This window comes from Copadichromis virginalis, linkage group LG20, assembly GCF_057382275.1.
Source record: "Copadichromis virginalis isolate Kocher_CV1m ecotype Utaka linkage group LG20, C_Virginalis_male_GT1.1, whole genome shotgun sequence".
Classification (NCBI taxonomy): Eukaryota; Metazoa; Chordata; class Actinopteri; order Cichliformes; family Cichlidae; genus Copadichromis; species Copadichromis virginalis.
In genome coordinates this window covers 966132-985132 of record NC_140637.1, presented here as the reverse complement: position 1 = coordinate 985132, position 19001 = coordinate 966132, and the positions used below count along the sequence as shown (strand labels likewise).

The window sequence follows — 19001 nt, the reverse complement described above, 5'->3', positions numbered from 1 at the left end:
CTGGTCAGTATGTTCATAGGAGGTCAGCAGAGACAACAGTGAGTGCCTACAGCCATTTGAATAACACAGTGGAGGCTCGGTCATGGTTTTGGGCTGCATTTTAGTCAAATGTGTTGGGGGTCTCTCAAAATGGATGGAACTGTGAACACAGAAATGTACCATCAGATTTTAATCCACAATGCAAAACCATTTGGACTGATAGTGGCTTTATTTTCACCATGACAATGATCCCAAACGCACTGCCGGTGCAGAAAAACACAGTGGAACACTAACAATCATGGACTGGGCTCCCCAGAATCTGGATCTCAACATTATGAAGCAGTGTGGGATCATCTTGACAGAGAAGAAAATAAAAGGCAGCCAACACCCAAAGAAAAGCTTTGAATGTCCTCCAAGAAGCCTGGAGATCTATCACTGAAGACTGCTTCAGGAAATTACAAAAAAGCTTGCCTAGGAGAGATCAGGCTGTGCTGAAGAATAAAGATGGTCATAACAAATATTGACTTCCAAGCTCATTAAATGGTAGAAACTCAATTTTTGCCTTATATACTGCATTTTCATTTATTTTTGCAAATGTTTCAATGAATCGCTGCTGCGATTTCTCCATTTTCCAAGCTAAACTATCTGTATTGACCATCCTCGAGAGCGGAATGGCATTGAGGCTAATGTCACGAGACATCACTGGGTAATACTGTCTTCTGAAGTCATCACACCTGATTGTCTTTTGTGATGCTGTCATGCTCTGATGGCAGCAGTGACAGTCTAGTTTGCACTTTCCCTGCAGTAGACTGACACAGTGGCCTGCTGAAGTGACCGAGGCAGGCTGACGCACTGTAGAGGGCTGAGGCAGCCTTCGGTCAACTCCTGTTACTGTATGGGCAAAAGTCTGTCTCATAGCTGACCTCTCACACATTCAGCAATATTTTAGCCTTAGCACAAACACACACGTCACTCACAAAACCATGCACAGCCACATATCTATCTATCTATCTATCTATCTATCTATCTATCTATCTATCTATCTATCTATCTATCTATCTATCTATCTATCTATCTATCTATCTATCTATCTATCTATCTATCTGTGTGCAGACTTTATCTGCAAAGGAGGGTGAGCTACTGAACACTACTATTATTCTAGAGAACCAGAGTGATGTTTGCTTTATGAAAGAAAGCGACGGGGTATCCACAATTTCGCTTGGCAGTCGTTCTTATGAATCATTACCACGCATCGATGTGAAAATCTACCACGATACTAGGTCACCACATGCAGTTATATAACCACTCTTAACGAAAATCATCCCATCATGGGATATGGAAATGAAAGATAGGCCTTTGAGAAGACGTATCGAGATCCTGCGGCGTCTCACGCATGCGGGCTAGATAATGAGGAGGAAACGGAATCAGCCGTGGGGGTCTTCAGTGCTGGACCCTCGCTCTCGTCTTACCCACGGCTGCTCAGCTGCTTCTGTCATCCATATTTGCAGCCTCAGTGGACAATTTCCTCAGCCTCGGGCCTTCTTCAGTGCTCACAACAACACATCAAATGAATTAATTCTGCTACTGTGGCAGCGCACTGGCGATCTAGGTCATGCAGCTCTGGCTCTGTGTCCCCCCTCCCTTCGGCCACCTAAAGACATGTCCACATCCTGCTGTCCTCCTACACAACCTGACCTTGTCATTCTCAGGTGATTTTCCACAGAGATACGAGTGTGGCCGTTTAGTCTGCGCGTGTGTTCGTGTGCGCAGGCGCGCGTGTCAACGTGTGTGGCCGAACGTGTGAGTACGTCTGTGCCCACTGTGCTTATTTATTTATTTATTTGTTTGTTTGTTTGTTGGTAGCATAGGTATGATGAAATGTTTTTGAAGAAATGAAAAAAGAACTGAGCCTCTGTGGCGTGCCTGCAGCCATGTGAGCATGAAAGAGGGGAAAGAAGACCGAGAGCGCAGGAATGGATGCGGGAGGGTGAGCAAAGTGAGAGGCAGCAGAGGGAGGATGACAGAGAAGGGAGTAGGGCGAGAGGAGAGAAGGTGCAGCGAGGAGTGGGGGACTGTGACGCACACCGATCGACTCTGCTCGCAGCTGATTGGCCGCGGTGCCTGCCAGTCAGAGGAGCTGGGTCTCGGGCGCTGCTTGAAGAGCAGATTATGAAGCGGAGCGCAACCAGCGGCAGTCTCCTCTTATTGTCTCAATGGCTGCACACGCATTCCTCCTCTGCTCCCTCGCCTTGCTGTCCGCTCTCAGCCGGCCTGGGCTCTCGTTCCACGACGAAGAAGCACAGCCAGGACTTACCTATGACGAAGTGCCTGAGATCTTGGACAGGAGGTAAATCCATCTCTAAGGCTGTGAACAGAGGAGGGGTGTAGGGGAGGGGGAGGGGTACACGGAGATGCATGCAGGGATGCTGAGATGCTGATGTGTTCTCTTAGGGTCGTTTTTGTCGCCCCTCTCTTTCTCCTTTGCAACGCTTTTGGACATTTCACCTTGGGTATGCCTCAAATTATGGGTTCGGGCAGTGTTGGTGTGCCAGAAAGAGCCGAGGTGCGAGGCTTTGTTTGCCTCAGTGTTGGGGACTGCATCAGACGCTGCTCATCGATCACGGATGGGGCTGTTGTCTCTGTACAGTAGTGCTGGTCTGGCAAGAGGAAGCTAAATAAGGTTGGGGCAGTGGGCCCGCAGGAGAGGTAGAGGAAGGAAGGAGAGGAGAAAGAAGAGAAGACAAGGAAGCAGGAAGGAAAGGTAAACAAGGATGGGACAGGGTGGAGAGGATGCATCAGGGATGGTCTGTTGGGGTCTGTTTACTGATGCAGTCAGTGAGAGAGGAGGGGGAGAGAGAGAGGAAGAGGGGAGAGGAGAATTTTAGCCAGCTATGTCTGCATAATGCACATGCAGTCCTGCAGGTCAAATCTGGATAAAATATTCAGGGCTCAGATGTACAGGCATTCACAACAGTGTGACAGGGACAGCAGCGAGCAAGCAGCCAGGGCTTTTGCTAGCGCCAGTTCCTGCCTGCTTACAGAGACATCACAGCAAAGACCTATAATACGGTGCCAAATCCATGTAAGGCTCTTGAAACTATGCCATGCACGATGGTTCACACAATCCTCTATAGCACAAATGCTTCAGAGCCACAGTTTCTCATTCAGTGCTCTTTAATCATAGTTCAAATGATTTCCCTTGTTATTGCACTTTGAGTGTGGTAATACACTGTGGAGGGGTGGGAGATTATTACTGCGATGCTTTCATTTGTTGCACGAACAATCTTATCTGTACACATGTTTGCAAGTCAGGGGCACAAATAACTTGGATTTAGAGCCTAATATAAGAATTCTCGCGGGATTTCTTTCATTCCAGCTCAATTTGGAGTCGTAAAACCCAGACAGATAGCCTCTGACAGAGAAAGGCTGCGCAAACATCTCCAGGGGTTTGTGAGCCTATTGCCTGGATCAAACTTTGTATGTAACTCTGCAACGTAACAGCTCTGGTCCCCAGACGCAGCCTCGGTCTCAGCGCTGACACACTCCGAAATGCTGTTACATAAAAGCAGCCTTGTAGTGGAGCATAACACTGGAACCGTAGAAGGAAAGGTACAGTGAGACAGAAGGTTTTGCAGGAAAGTAATGACAAGACAAAAGGCAGGAAACGAGACATTGTGAGTGAAGTGATGTCTGGTACTGTAGCAGATGCAATATGGAAGTGGCAAAGTTTAATAGCCTAGAGCTTCGCAGCATTATAAAGCTCTTAGCCATAGACATATTTAGTGTAAATCATAATCTGTCTATAGCTAAATATCTAAACTTTTAAGCATGTTATAATTAAATACATTTTAAATAATATTCAAAATTTTCCAGTAAACCTTTGGCAATTTAAATATATATATTTGCATATATACTATAAATTTCTAATAGGATTCAAATGAAGTTGTAATTTTGGAAATCACACACTGAGAGAGCAAACGCAGGAGGTTCTGTAGCTGCAGTTTAAAGTTCTTATGAAGTGTTTAAAATGTTGTTTCTATTTGGACCTTTTTATGCTGCAAGACTAAGAAGTCTTGGAGACCTTCACAACATGCTCCTCTGACGTTGTGAACATAACATCAGAAGATCATGTTTTAATGTTTTATGTTTTAATCAAACTTCAGTTAGTTCAGTTATCCATGGAATCCAGTTTTAAATTAGTAACGTCCCGATACATTTCTCAAACATTTCCGTAACACAGTATCTTGAGTCTGTGACATCACACTTGCATTTTATCACTCCCACTGTACAGTGAAAAATAGCCTCCGAGTGTTTATAATTCCCAGTGGTGTCTAGAATAGCACAAGATGTCTTGCATGCTTTTCCATATTAAGGTAAATTTATTCTCAAGTTACAAAAACCTGTCAATATAAATTGTTTTGTATAAAACGGTGTTTTTTGCAAAGAACAGAGAGCAAGTATACGATATACAGCTCATCAAGGCTCCAAGTTGCACCCACTGTCCCACGCATGCTTGCTTCAGTCTGTTTGTCAGTCATGTGGCTGTAACTGTAAAAAGTGTATCCATCACGTTCTGTAGTCAGCATGTGCTGAAATGTATCTTGACCTGACTTTAACATAGAGATTAGAGGTCAAAGTGCTAGATTTCCAGTAGACGACTGTTGAGTGATCCTATTTGGAGAAAGATTAAAGGGTTAAAAAGACCAGCAGCTAATTGTAGAATATTTCACTAACTATTTAAAATCATAAAAATGTGTACTGTGTTTACAAAATGAAAAAAAATCAGGTCAAAAGTGAACAATCGTGTGTTCTAGTCCCTGTTTGAATGCACTCATAACGTTTCAGCACTGCTGCCCTGACCCTTAACCCTTTGATCTCAAAGGAGTAGGAAGATTTGCACAACTCTAGCACAACCAGAGCTCCACAGAAATAGCAGCCAGACTCCAACCAACTCCCAAATCTTAATCTGTACTAATAAATCTATCAATAGGCCAACACCTGCACAGTCTGGGATTAAGACATGTTTTCCTGCCTTGCCAGGGATAATCGTTTATTGTCTGATTAAATAATTTTAAACAATTGAAAGTAGAGTATGTTTTGCATGCCTAAAAAAATATTATGGCTCTGACATTAATGTTAGCCAGCAATAGAAGTTCTTCCTGTACATTGTGAAATGCTGCCATATCTGGGTTTGAAGTTTCATGTAGGTATAATACAAGGAAATATGAGCAGTTAGAACACATCACTGGATGCACAGCTGAGCTACACAATGACAGTGATTGTAGGCTGAGAGATCTAAAATTAGTGGATACATATATATATGTTAAAGAAATGTTACCTCTCATCATTTTGTTGCATTTTGAATAAAAAAATTCAGTTTGTGAGATGAATGAACCACAGTATTTAAAACTCATTGTACTAAGGCTGTCGAATGTAAAGGGTTGGGTGGACTGATCGTGGTTTACAGAGCATCACAGTGCAGCGCTCTGTGTTAGCAGAAGCTAATGGGACTTGTTTACAAGTTTGGGTTCAGGCACCACACCTTTTCTCTGCTCAGCAGCTCACAGCAGAAGCCCAGACGAGCCGAGATAATCAGCTAGCTGCACGCTTGAGCAAGAATGTCCAGTAAACATGTACCGACTGAGATCCCACGTGTAGGCTTGATAGATTGAAGTGCTGAAAATATCTGTAATTTTAAGATTGTCATCATTATGTATTGAGGCTATCATCATACTGTTAAAGTGGACACGAATAATGCATGGGAGCACGTTTGAACATTTGCAGGGGGTTTATTTATTTTGTTATATGTGAGGGGACTGCAGGGACCCAAGGAGTGGCTCAGGCTTGGCTTTGATTATATAAAGGGTTTGTTCAGCACTCAGGCACCGTGTGACCGGCTGAGCCAATGATGGGGCTGCAGAAGTCCAGGTCTGCTGATATCGTGAAACTGGCACAGGAACAGTCGGCTGGGCTTTAGTTAGCACTTGCACACTTGCGCAGCCTCCTCTGGCACCTATCAGCCAGCTGAGGCCCGGGAAGATGTGCAGGAAGACGTCCTTATTTGCTTGTGGTTGATTTAGTTCATCTGAGTGTTTCTGTAACTGAAATGTTTTCATTAACTCGTAATGAATATCAGAGAGATAAATATATATCAGATATTAAAGGCTTTTTGAAGTCTTTTTGTAGCTATAATATCATATATGTCCCCAATATTAGTGCAGGCAGCCAGTGAGCAGCAGCCAAGTGTCTACCACGTAGTGAGGTTTCAGTTGCAGCTGCCTGCTGCCAAATGTAGTGCTTTTGGCAGCTGTTTCATACAGTCATGCTTACCCAGCATTCACCGAGGCAAATATAAATATTTGGATTTACCATATACATAAACCCTGTTATTGTTTTTCATACAATAGCTTAGGGAGCCAGTACGTGGGAGCGAGTCCTTTGGAATGTATACATAAGAATACAGGACGACTTGGACTTGATGTAAAAGTTGGCACACGTGTGTTATAAATGAGACTGACACTAGAGCGTGTACTCATTACAATTCAGCAGAAATCATCATGCCGATGCGGCTGAACTGATGATTATTATTATTATTCCTGCATCTGCTCACCTGATAACTGCAGCAATGTAGCAAGAAAGCTGAAACGTCAACAGTGCTGTTGCTGTGCACAGAAAGCCCGAGTCTCTGTCCACGTATTTCATCCCACAAGCTTATTGCAGAATTTCATGTTTTGTTTTTTAATATTTTTTTTATCCATATACCTGAAATTATAAAGTTATTTCATGGAACAAAACACAACCTGTTGTATAAGTAACAGTGAGGTCATATATCTCTAATAATGATTTGATATAGTTTTATATAAAAATGAAAGGAGATATTTATTTCACACACATTTTCCTGCCATGTTTTGAATTGAATTGGTCGTCATGGCCAAAGTTCAAATCGCTTGGACCTCTGTACAGAAGTCACGATTTCAGAGGTCAGGTCTGATGCAGTCTCCAGTTCTAAACGCTGCAGCCTCTGACATCAGTCCTTAATCTCTTCATCTTGTTCTGGGCCTCGTCGCTCATAACTTGGGCCCCAGTGGACCTGGCCTGTTCTTACCACTAATCCTAATCCATCTGACACTTCACTACACCATATTGCCCAGGTGGAAACGGCACCATACGGCCAAATAACTGCTCCAGTCTCCTGGCACTGATATGTCTGGCAGCTTCCTCCCAGACTAACCGTCTGATTCCTTTTCATTTGTCAGCTGTCTGCTTACCTGCTCAGTATCCCACCTTCACCTTGGGCTCCTAATTAAAATTGTGTGAAATAAATCTGCATTTTTTAACTCCAAAATAAGTAAATAATAATAATAAATAAACTGTAAGAAAATAAATTCTCATGTCCCCTTTTTATCACAGGATTTAAGGGAGGTTGTTGCACTTTTGTCTGAAACATAATTGTGAGCAGTCCTTCACAGCAGATGTTTCAGTTGGCTTTTGTGCATTTAAACGTTGTATAAATATTCAGGTCATCCTCTTTCTGTCTTTTAAGAAGAAATTTGCAGCGTTTATATTCAACTAAATAACAAAGATAATGACAGAAGTTCCCTCCATGCATTGTTTTTGTTGTACTGCAGTTCATAAAATGACTTGAAATGCTGCCAAACAAGGCTGAGAAAGTGACTAAAGTAACAGGTGATGACCCAAAAGACAGATGTTAATTGTAATACTCACTCCAACAGATCTTGGGATTTAACTTTTATAAGCCCATTATAACTCTCTAGCTTAGGAAGCCAGTCCAAATAATGGATGAGGGCAGGTCACGATCAGGCTTCTAGCTGGACCGCTGCAATAAACAGAAGTAGCTAGCGCCACTTCGTAAGCCAATTGTTGTATCACGTCTTTGATTAGACAGTTAAAAGGATCAGGATGAGCTTAAGAAGTCCAGGCTGTGTGGAGTTTAAATAGACCAAGAGCAGCAGGGCAAGGACAAAGGTGTGGAAAAATCTGTTCCCAGTACACAGTGTGGGTCAGTCCCAAATCAAAGACACATTTATAGAAAAAGCCACACACCAGACAAACAACAATACAATGAGTAAATGTGTCGTTGTGCTCTGTGCTCCCACATGGAAAGAAGTCTTTTAAATATGGCACATATACACGTATAAACAGACTAAAGAAGCATAATTACCTGTTTGGAAATGACTTCGCCTGTTTAAAGACTATTTTAGAAGTCTAACCAGAAAGATTTTGTTATTCATTAGACAAAAACAAGCCGAACTCGTGTTTTTACACCCACATTTGAGCCGGCACACTAAACCGTTCAGAGAAGTTTGGAATTACTCAGCATAAAATGCAACAACTAAAAAACAACATTGTCTGTTCAGCCATGCAAGTAAATAACTGCATAAAGTTTGTTTCACTATTTTTTTCAGCTGTTATTTGTATAACAGTAAATTTCAAAATTCTTTGATAGCAGTAATAATAGATTATAATTAGTAATAATTAGATTTTAGCATTAAAAACATCACTTTAGCTAATAAGCTTTTACATACTGCTGAATCAGCTGTTACAGAGACTTAAAATGTGATTTTGTTAGTTACCATTAATGTTACTTTAGAGCAGCTGTGGCATGAACCTTGCATTTGGTGGCATTTTGGTCTAAATGCTAAAACATAAAACATATCAGTTAGATATATAAAACAGCTCGTTTTGTTGTATTTCATGGAACATTTAGTTGCACGCAGTACATTAAAATGCACATGTTTTTGCATAATACTCAATTTTATGTAAACCGACCTTTTTTATTGTTGTTGTTGTGTGTTTGTTGTGTTTGTAGAAAATGGATTTTTGCAGCTGTTACAGATTGAAGCATTATTAACGAAAGAAAAGTCTTAAAAATGATCCTTTGTGTTGCAGTTGCAGGACCTGATTGTGTGTTCTGTCTTTCCCACAGCAAAGAGAACCCCAAACAAGCAACAAGAGTCACATCAAGTAAGTAACAGATCTGGTGTGACACGAGGCCTGATTCAATCAAACCTGCCATGGTAACTTTGACACTGATGTGTTGGATAGACGTGACAAATGCATTTCTTTCCAACACTGGAGCCATTCAGCGTTATGAAGTGTGGAGCACATACGATCCGTGCACACAGTGGGAAGACGTGCTGCTGTTTTTATGCTCTCTGACACAAAGGTGGAAAATCGATGAAAACATTCTTTTCCGTTACATAAACGTATGTTCCTGGATCCAGATAAACAGTATTTGTAAACACTTAGCACCGTAACTGTGAAATAAACTGCCGATGAGTCAGTGTGATGACGCAAAACAGCTGGAAATAGATACGAGCCTGAGCAATGAGGTGCACACAAAGCCTCTTTGTGACTGTGTGCGTTTAATATCGTGCGAACTTCCACGATTATGTTGCAATCTGTAACGCAGTATTGCAAGCAGCCTTTTTTGTGTACCAACATCTTCAACGATGCGGTAACGTGTGCGTGTTTTCAGGTCAAGATGGTGAGTACGGCTTAGAAAGTGAAGAGGTTTATTTGACGCCCGAAGAGGAAAACCCACTCAGGAGAATACTGCAGGTACAGTCTCTCTGTTCTTGCCTGGCTCTCTCCACCATCAGCCATTCGCTCGCACATACAGATACACACCGAAACACACACTAGGATGCTCGCAAACAAAACAGAGCATGCTCACTCAGCCATACTGCATGACCTTGAATGTGGGAATATTGTAGTCTCATATTCACCAGAGGTAAAACATCTTTGCCACCCACACACAGGACTGCTGCCACTGAAAATTCTGCAATAAACATGCTGCATACGCTGTTGCATCCAGTTGTATCAGTTAATACTGGTGAACTGATTCTTTTATAAAGATTTTTATATCATTACTGTTATAGTAACGACTAGTTTTAAAATGTTTTGGAAAATTGCCACACATACCCAGTTATTTAAGAGTAATATCACAGTGTGACTACGTCTTTATATATATATTGTAAATTAGTGCTGGCTTAAGTCAAACAGCCTCCAGTGACATGTAGCCTTTGAGCACAGAGATTAAAAAGCCAGACAGAGAGGCAGTTACTATTTTCACAACCAGCAGAACAGCTGCCACACAAATGTCTGCAAATTCAGAAAGATCCTGTTTTCCACGCACAGCTCCTTCCTCATTTAGCATTCAAGTGGCGGTTGGTCCACTGAACTTTACACACGAGTGAAATTATAATCATGATGACAAGCTTGACAGAAAGGTGATTTTTAAATTGCCCTTTTGAAATCAAATATCACTGCATGCATAAAAAGGAGGCACGGTAGCTCGTGCACTAAGTCAAGCTCGCTTGGTGTGGAAATAAATCAGGAGCTGGTTGGCGATTGTATGCACGTGTCACGTGTCACGCTGACATATGCTGTGGAAGACCAACGGTGACAGAAACGGCTGCACAGATGAAGGAATAGGATAAGTTGGATTTATGGTCTCTGAAGCTGTTTCCTTGTTGAGCAGCTGGATCCACCAGGGTCTGCTTTTATGGGGGGGGGGGAAGCAAAACTTTATACTGTTTCATTTAGATGATTTTACAATGAATAAGTGGATTACACTGTCGAATTGTTTGGCTCACGTTATATAATTATATAAAGTAATCACAGGTTACAGAATACTTTATTATCCTCATAAGCCCCGAGCCTAACTGATCTCCTGCCTTTTGCCCCCGTATCAGGGGGCGTTGGGGCTTAAGAGGTTAATTTGATTGGCTTCAACAAATAGAAATTCTTTTGATTTCTAGATTAACTTATTTATTGAACACACTGTCACAGCCACTTCCAGCCTTTGAAACAGGGAAAAGCACATATAGAAAGCGTAGAAGGATGAAGCTGGGAATGCAAAAGTGCAGCTACTCGTGCTTTTTCTGCAGATTTACTGTCATTTTTGAAATTGCTCCTGTGCTTAATGACTTTCTTCATATGTTGGCAGCCTTTTAACTGGCACCATCCTGGGATTTCTCACAGTAAGAGGAAGCTGCTCCAGTCTCTGATGGGGCCTTATGGCCCGCTGAGCGTGTCTTACAACGGGAAGACTTGCATTCTGTTTAAGGCAAAGCGACTCGCTATCCGCTACAGGAACCACACCTTCATCGATCTAACTGAAAGGGTCTTTAACCCAAACTCACCTGTGGACACTAAAGGCTCCATCTGCACCAAAGAGAAAGCTACGTAAGTCACTGAGGACCCCTTACTGCGCAGTTGCTTTAACATTGTGCATGATGCATTATATTTCACAACCTTGTTATCAGACAAGGCAGTAGAAGGAAGTTGATCTTGCACTGACGGTTCCTCTGGGTTTCTGTGTTAAATGTTTACGTTTCTTTTTCTGCCGAAGGCTTTCTTTAAAGTTTGGTGACGTGGAGGATTTGCGAGGTCTTGTAATAAGGTAAAAACACACTGACTAACTTCCTACGTTTTATTTATCACATTCAACATTATTGTTGTATTCGAACGTACAGTTTACAGCGTAAGTGGTCGTGTGCGGACTGTGCATCTAACAAACTGAACTGTGCCTCCACCAGACTACAGATGTCCAATACTTTTTACGAGGCAGCTGGTCAAAACTGGTTCACACTAGACAGCGTCCACATCCACTACAACTGGACCCAAGAGGCTACATTCAATGCCAGCGAGGTCTACGCTCCTGCCACTTCCTCCTACCATTGCCAGCACGTCAGCAGCCTGCACAAATACGACACCCTGCTAGTGCCCAGCTCCCACACTGACACATCTGCTAACTGGCACATCACGTTCACTGATTTCCAGGTATACTGTCGCACAAAGGGCACAGCCTTTGTTGTGTAACTCTTCTAATAATGTCTGCACATTTGTCTGTCCTGGTCTCTATTCGTGTGCATGTTTGCCAGCTTTTTGCCTTCGTGCTACACCTGTTCGGCCATAGGTCAGTCAGTCTGTCCTTTTCCTGCCTGTTTGGCAGACTGTCAGTCTGTTTCCACTCTGTCTGCTCAGCCATCTGCTTAGGCTGTCTCAACCTGTCCATCTGGCCAGTTTCTCGATGCTTGGTAAGCCCAGTAAGAGCCAGTTGTCCTCTTTAGTTCAGCCTAATCTCATCTTTCTGGCTTCTCTTTGCTCTTCCAGATCCAGGCCTTCAATGTTCAGTCAGACAAGTTTGCATCGGCCAGTGACTGCGCTACTTTCCTGACACCAGCCATCCTCATGGGCTTGGTGACATCTTTGATTCTGCTCCTCGTCTTAGCCTATGCCCTGCATATGGTGGTACACCTTAAGCACATCGACCGCTACGAGGAGCACAAAGCCACAGTCTACTTCCCCCGCAGTCCAGAGGCAGAGTTGCCAGACAAAAACAGTCTGTGAAGGAAAGCGAAGAGCCAGAAGATGGCAGGGGAGAGAGGGAGAGAAAGCTGAGAAGCAAGGCTGCGGGGAGCACAAGGGACTACAAGATCGAAAAAGTATCCTCCACTGAATATTTGTTTAACAAAATGACAACTTTGCCTGTTCATATGAAAACCTTCCAAGTCTTAACTGCTTTAAGTAAATGTAGACCGTGGTGGGATACTTTTTCATCTTTCCTCATTGACCTGCGTCTCGGCGTCCATATTTTGAACGAAGCCTGTGGATGTTCAAGCCTCTCCCAGAGATGGCTCATGACCCTGATGTCAAAGGTCAAGGTCTGTCCCGGGGCCCTGAAGGGCAACAGTGTATACAGTTCTTTACCCCAGTCAGCTATTAAACACCTTATCAGCCTACCAGCTGTAGCTAATACAGCTAACATCAGATGTATAAATGTATGTACTACATGGCCGACAAGCTTTTACGACAAAACTTTCTCTGACATTGCTGTAGGAAATACTTCAAAGAGCCAGTTTTACAGCAGAGATAGCCGTATTAGCTACATGCTGAAAAGTCTACTTTGGCTAGTGCAGTGTTTCCTAATAATGAGGATTACAGAGAGGCTGGCTTAAGTTGCAGCTTAAAATAATCAGATATGGCATGAAGTAGAAGGAGCTTGAAAAGCTGTGGACTGGTAAGCAGAGGGAAATTTCAGGAACCACTGGTCTAGCATCGGAGTGACTGGAGTGAATGTGCCAACACTACTGGCCCTTCAGAGCCTCTGGCATCTCTCACCCTGCCCCTGAACAAGACTGCTGCTTGGGACTTAACTGTGAAATGGCCTTTAAACAGACCAGCAAGATAAGGGGGTTTCTACCAACTAGCACAACACTGGTTAGTGCGAAAGCACTAACCACAAACTCAAAGACTCTACAAGGAACTATGCTGCACAAGACGGCCCGTCGTAGGGCTTGGCAGGAACGCGGGTCTTGGGATGAAACGACTCTCGTTGTTTGACCAGGGGAGGCCACGGTCCTCCATCTGCACCACTGGATTTGACTGCCAAAGTGAAGCTACAAAGAAGTTGCCATAAATTATGGTGAGAGACAGAATAAGACAATGTGAAAATAAAAGCTAACCATTACAGCTATGTACAAAACAAAAAAGAGACACACAACATGTACAAAAGTGTCACTCTGCGGAGGTTTTTTATATACATTGTAATCATGAAATACTATTAGGTACAGGATGACTATGCTAATCCTCATAACCAAAAGGATATACAAAGCTGTAGATACTTTAAGATCTCTATACGATCATAGCTCTTTACTATCTTCAAATACTGCACAAGTAATAAGCATAAGCGTAAGACATTGTGCTCAAGGACTGGTGAAAGTATCAATGCATATGATTTTTACGACAAAGGATTAACATATTACATTGTTTGTCTATTTGTTTTACGCTGGGCTGAGGATGTAAGGTCCAGTTTCATTGAACTGTAAATTACAGTGCAAATTCCTACCATAGAAGGACAATGCTATGGAATGCCGTCCATCCATCAGGACTCATAGATGCCATTATAATGCCAGATGCCACACTAGCAGCAGTAACAGCATCAGTAAGTCATTACTTCTGATAAAAACACTCAGCATGACAGTAAATAGATATCTTAACATTCAATATGGCAGTTCTGTCAATCTGTAGCAGTGTGAAATGTGTTTTTGGTCATAAATGTATCCTACAAACTATGAAAAGATTGGAGGCAGTTTGTCTAAGCACAGACTGATGTAGACTGAACAATAAAAGATATTCAGAGGAAAAAAAGTCTGTTGTGTTTATATTAGAAGTAGTTTGCTGCACTTAAAAACATCAATACACATACTCAAAACATCATCATGTTTTCTTTTTGGTAACCTGCATAATATTGTTTCAAACATTTTGTTCATCTTGTTAACTGTTATTCAAATTTCAGATTTCCAGCACAGTGTCCAGGTCGGGCGCCAGGCCCCCCCCTCCTGTGTGCCATCTGCTCTCTCCTCTCACCTCTCTCTGATCTAAAATGTCTTACCTGCCGGCAGATACCCAATAAAACTCCTTCGTGGAAACATCCAAGACAGTCGCAGCCATGAGTTAAATTGCAATCTCAAGCCAGTTCTCTTTTCTGCTTTTGATGCTTTTGAAGAGATGATTTCACAGGATAACTCCGTATCCGCAGTTTGAACAGAGTTCACATTAAATGATTCATCCACATGCCTCTGAAACAGGCTAAAGTATGTGCCTCAGACTAGACGTGGCTATAATACGACTCTCCTTGATGATGAATAATTATGAAATAATATTCTCAGCCCTTAACATCACCCAGAGCAGCTGAAATGCTACAGAGACACCTAGTGGCAACAAGTGATCCTATCAGCTAGCGCTTGGCAGCGGCAGCATCACAAATGTAGATTTCAAGATGTGATGCAAGGGTTGGGTCAGTGCAGAAAGTTGTTGAAACACGTTGTTGCTTTTTAAGTCTACGGAGATAAAAATTATAATTAAAAAAGTGTCACTGAAGCAAACAAACGACACATAACTGGTCAGACATCAGACAGAACTGTCAAGTTTTTATACCCTGATTCACATCCAGATGCCAGCAAACACAAAACTGGACAAGAGAGAAAACAATACTTATGCTTGAAGAATTTAAATTGTTTGTTAAAAGGTCAGTCGTTTGTATTTTATGGTCATTCTTGAAGTTTGGTGCTTTAGACTTATAGTTCATTTCATTCATTCTGGTTCAGAGGGACTGAAAGTGTGAGACAACATGACAGGGAAATAAATTGTTTCACAGGACTCTGCATTCCTGTGAAAAACAACAAAAACACATACTGCCTCAATACACTTAAGTAACTAATCATAAGTAATTGTGATCACATCTCTAAAGTTTTTCTAAAAGTAACTTTTGGTAGTTTGCTGGTTGGAGGACTCAGATGTGCCACAATCTTCCCAGGAGTGAATGTCCCAGAAAATTCCCCCCAAGGTCAGACCATGCAATTCCAAACAGCTACATCTCAGACTATGCAGGCCCCGGTTAGCATGTTACACTTAAAAATTCATGACCATAAAATTATAAAAAGACTAAACAAGTTTGGCTATTAGCAAAAGCTGCCTCTACCCTGTAAAAGGAACATGGACACATCCCTTGGGTTTGCTGCATCTGAACCACCTATAACACTTCTGTTCTTTGGACAGACGAGATCAAAGTGCAGCTGTTTGGTCATAATACACAGCGCCTCGTTTGGTGAAAATCAAACATAGCATATTGGCACAAACAAGCTGAAGCATGGTGATGGAGGGCTGGTGATTTGGACTTGTTTTGCAGCCACAGGACCTGGGCAGCCTGCAGTCACTGAGTTGACCACGATCACTGTATACCAAAGTATTCTTGAGTCAAATGTTGGGTAAAAAAACGTACTTTTTACACGTAAAATGCATCACTTCCTGTACAATAATGACAGAATGAACACATTAAATTGCCATCAAGGGATTGTTTTTATGTGGAAAAATGTTGACATCTTGTGGTCCAATCCTTGGTACTGCATTTGAAAAAGAACAGCAGAATACTCTTAATAACGGGTCTTATGCTGATATATTGTTCACGAAAGTCAAGAAAGCATCAGGTTACAATCCGAGCGAAATGTTAAAATAAACATTAACTCCAGAAGCGGGTGAGCAGTGAGCAGTGACTGCTGGTGGATTCATTTTAAAAAGCCACTGTTACAGTGCCCACTTCCTCATTTCTTCCTGATTTTGATGTATCAGTAAATACATAATGCAGTTTTTCAGCAATGATTTCATTTAGTAACAAAAACTAGCTATCCAAACCTACCCGGCCCTATGCGACCTCTAACCTCTAACCCCTAAACCTAATAACTGCTTGGCAAGCATTTGCGATAACTGGATGACTGACAATGAGTCTTTCACATTGCTGTGGAAAAATTTTGGCTTACTCTTCTTTGCCAAATTAAATTGAGCCACAATGGAGGGTTTTTAAGATTGAATAAAATGTTTTTAAGATTGACCAGCCTATTTAATTTCTTGACAAACCATCCTGATCGGATTTAAGTTCCGACTTTGTCTAGGCCACTCCAAAACCTTCACTATGTATTTTAGAGCTACTCAGAGGTGGACTTGCTGGTGGATCATTTTCCTGCTGCATCACCCATGTGTGTCGAGCTTCAAGGCTTGAACAGATGGTCGGATATTTTCCTGCAGGATTTTCTGGTAGAGAGCAGAGTTCAAGGTTCTATCAATTGCAGTAAGTCATCCAGGCCTTGAGGCACCAACGCAGCCCCAGACCATCATACTACCACCACCATGTTTGACTGTTGGAATGATTTCTTTTTATTTCAATGTTAGTTTTATGGGACTCAAACATTTCAAAAAGTTCAACTTTTGTCAAATCAGTCCACAGCAGAGATACTTAAGTACAGTTTTCATGTTTCGTGTACTTTCCTTGAGTCTTTATTTTCTGATTACTTTTTACTTTTACTCCCAACATTTTTAAACAAATATCTGTACTTTCTACTCCTTACATCCTCATAACAGGCTCCTTGCTTTTTCTTTAACAAGTTAGAAAATGCCAGCCTCCAAACATCAAACCCATCTGAGCCTAAACAGTAACACATGGAAGGCAGTCCTGTTGGTCATGAAAAGAGATGCTGAGTGGCAAAGTCAGGGGTTCAAAGTGGGAGCTTTTGTTGTTGTTGTTGATGTCCATAAGTTGCAGTGCTTACTTCAGCATCTAGCTAACGCTACTGAAGAGGAGCAGAGGAGGAGTAACTTTTTTAAGTGTCAGGTAATTTAAATGCAACGTTTCTATCAGCTCAACAAACATCAGCAAACACACAAACTGTTTGTGTGCAGCGTGTTGCTGAAGGTCCTGCTACTGTTTTCCACTGGGAGAGAAAAGAAAGAGGGCGAACTTCACTCAGAGATGGAGAGGAAGAAGAGAGGTTATTTTTAAAGGTAAGGGCTGCTCAGTGGGATTTGATACATTACAAGCTTACACGTCCTCGTGTTTTTAAATCAGATGTTGGGTGTACAGTCGTTGGTCTGTACTGACATTATTTTTTTCATGTTGTGAAACATGCTGCAAGTCAAACTGAGGCAGACTAACTGCCATTTAAAGGCTGCATAAAAGTACTCTGCAGGATAGTTTGCTGTACTGTGATGGATTCAGCACTTTAGTTAGTAAAGAATAGTGTGTGACTGCTGTGGTTTCATGGTCAGAGTCGGGTTACATCAAGTGTAGCAGAGATTCATATGAATTTCAGCTGATGACGCTTAAATTCCGCCTTCATACGAAAGTTTTACAGTCCAATACCTATAAAGACAGCATCAACAGTGTAAGCAGTGATGGGAATAACGGCGTTACAAGTAACGGCGTTACTAACGGTGTTAGTTTTTTCAGTAATGAGTAATCTAACTAATTACTATTTCTATCGTTACAAGGCCGTTACCGTTTCTAACAAGAAAATGCGGTTGCGTTACTATTTTTCAACAAACAGATGGCTGGAGCTGTGTTCAGCTCACCGCATCTTATATCAGTTGCACGGAAGTTAGGGCTGTTCATATAGATATGACGATATGAAAACGTCTATCGTTTCATTTTACGCTATCGTTTGTTTCGTGGTGTCGCAAAATAAACTGTTTACGGCAATATGTTTTCATGGTTTTGATGGTCACTGTAGTGGCTATATTCATTTCTTAAAGTTCTCTCTTTCTCTTACATTTAATATAACCACACTACAGATGGGCCTGTTTTTATGTTAGCAACAACGACAGTAAAACCATCGTGTGTCCGCTTGTTTATTTTCCACATAAACCTTTCACAATAAAGCTCAAGATCCTGTTGAGACTTTTCAAAATAAACTGAATCGCGTGAAATATTTACCGATGAGAAGCAAAAAAGAGCCGTCAGGTGCTAAAAAATAAACCCTGAACTCAAACGTTAGAGCAGGCTTTTCCCTGCAGCACGCTGCAAAGAAAACGACGGCTGTTACAACCTATGTCTAAAAATGTGTAGTTTCATGCATCGGTAAAACACTCGACTCCAGATACACGACGCCCAGCTGGAAACACTTCACGCAAGTCGAGCTGCCCGAGATTCACAGAATTTACAGAAAATGTTACATTTTTGTTTTTCATATCATTGTTTATATTTAGATGTTTTATATCGGGATATGAGATTTTGGTCATATCGCACAGCCCTAACGGAAGGAGCTGTAAGTAATCTGGGCGCTACAGCGTTTAGCAGCTGCGCTCCCCCAGGCAGCAATCACTTTTTGGCACAACACCTGGAGCTAAGGGGGCAAAACAATGATATGAGTGCTGCTGGTTGACTGAGGAAGAATAAAGTAGTCGTGGTAAGCCAATCACATGACCACTTAAAGACAAAGCAACAAGGTGACATATACCAGTTTATAAATTGTGTTGATGGGCCAGTAAAACCAGTCATGATAAACAAGATATATGCTGTTTATTCCTCAATAGTTTCCTCACGTTTACTGTCTAAGGACAGCGCAGCGAGACCTCTCTGCTTATGAGCAAAAAAATACAAAACAAAACAAAAAAACAGCCCTTTGGTGTTGGTGGAAAAATGCACCATGTCGACCAATCAAAAA

General features: G+C 41.9%; 1 protein-coding gene across 1 annotated transcript; it reads left to right on the top strand.

Annotated features, from left to right (window-relative positions):
- The first annotated feature begins 1870 nt into the window (after window positions 1-1870).
- On the top strand, window positions 1871-14175 carry atp6ap1lb (ATPase H+ transporting accessory protein 1 like b). Its single transcript, XM_085444040.1, has 7 exons — window positions 1871-2326; window positions 8927-8964; window positions 9479-9561; window positions 10952-11190; window positions 11357-11407; window positions 11544-11787; window positions 12121-14175. Exons 1-7 carry the CDS (start codon window positions 2193-2195, stop codon window positions 12355-12357), a joined length of 1026 nt encoding a protein of 341 aa, XP_085300166.1. The 5' UTR covers window positions 1871-2192; the 3' UTR covers window positions 12358-14175.
- The last annotated feature ends 4826 nt before the right edge of the window (window positions 14176-19001 follow it).

Coding starts and splice junctions, on each gene's coding strand:
- atp6ap1lb (XM_085444040.1), top strand. CDS start 2,193: ATGGCTGCACACGCATTCCTCCTCTGCTCCCTCGCCTTGCTGTCCGCT. Junction 2,327..8,926: donor CCTGAGATCTTGGACAGGAG/GTAAATCCATCT, acceptor TCTTTCCCACAG/CAAAGAGAACCCCAAACAAG. Junction 9,562..10,951: donor CACTCAGGAGAATACTGCAG/GTACAGTCTCTC, acceptor ATATGTTGGCAG/CCTTTTAACTGGCACCATCC.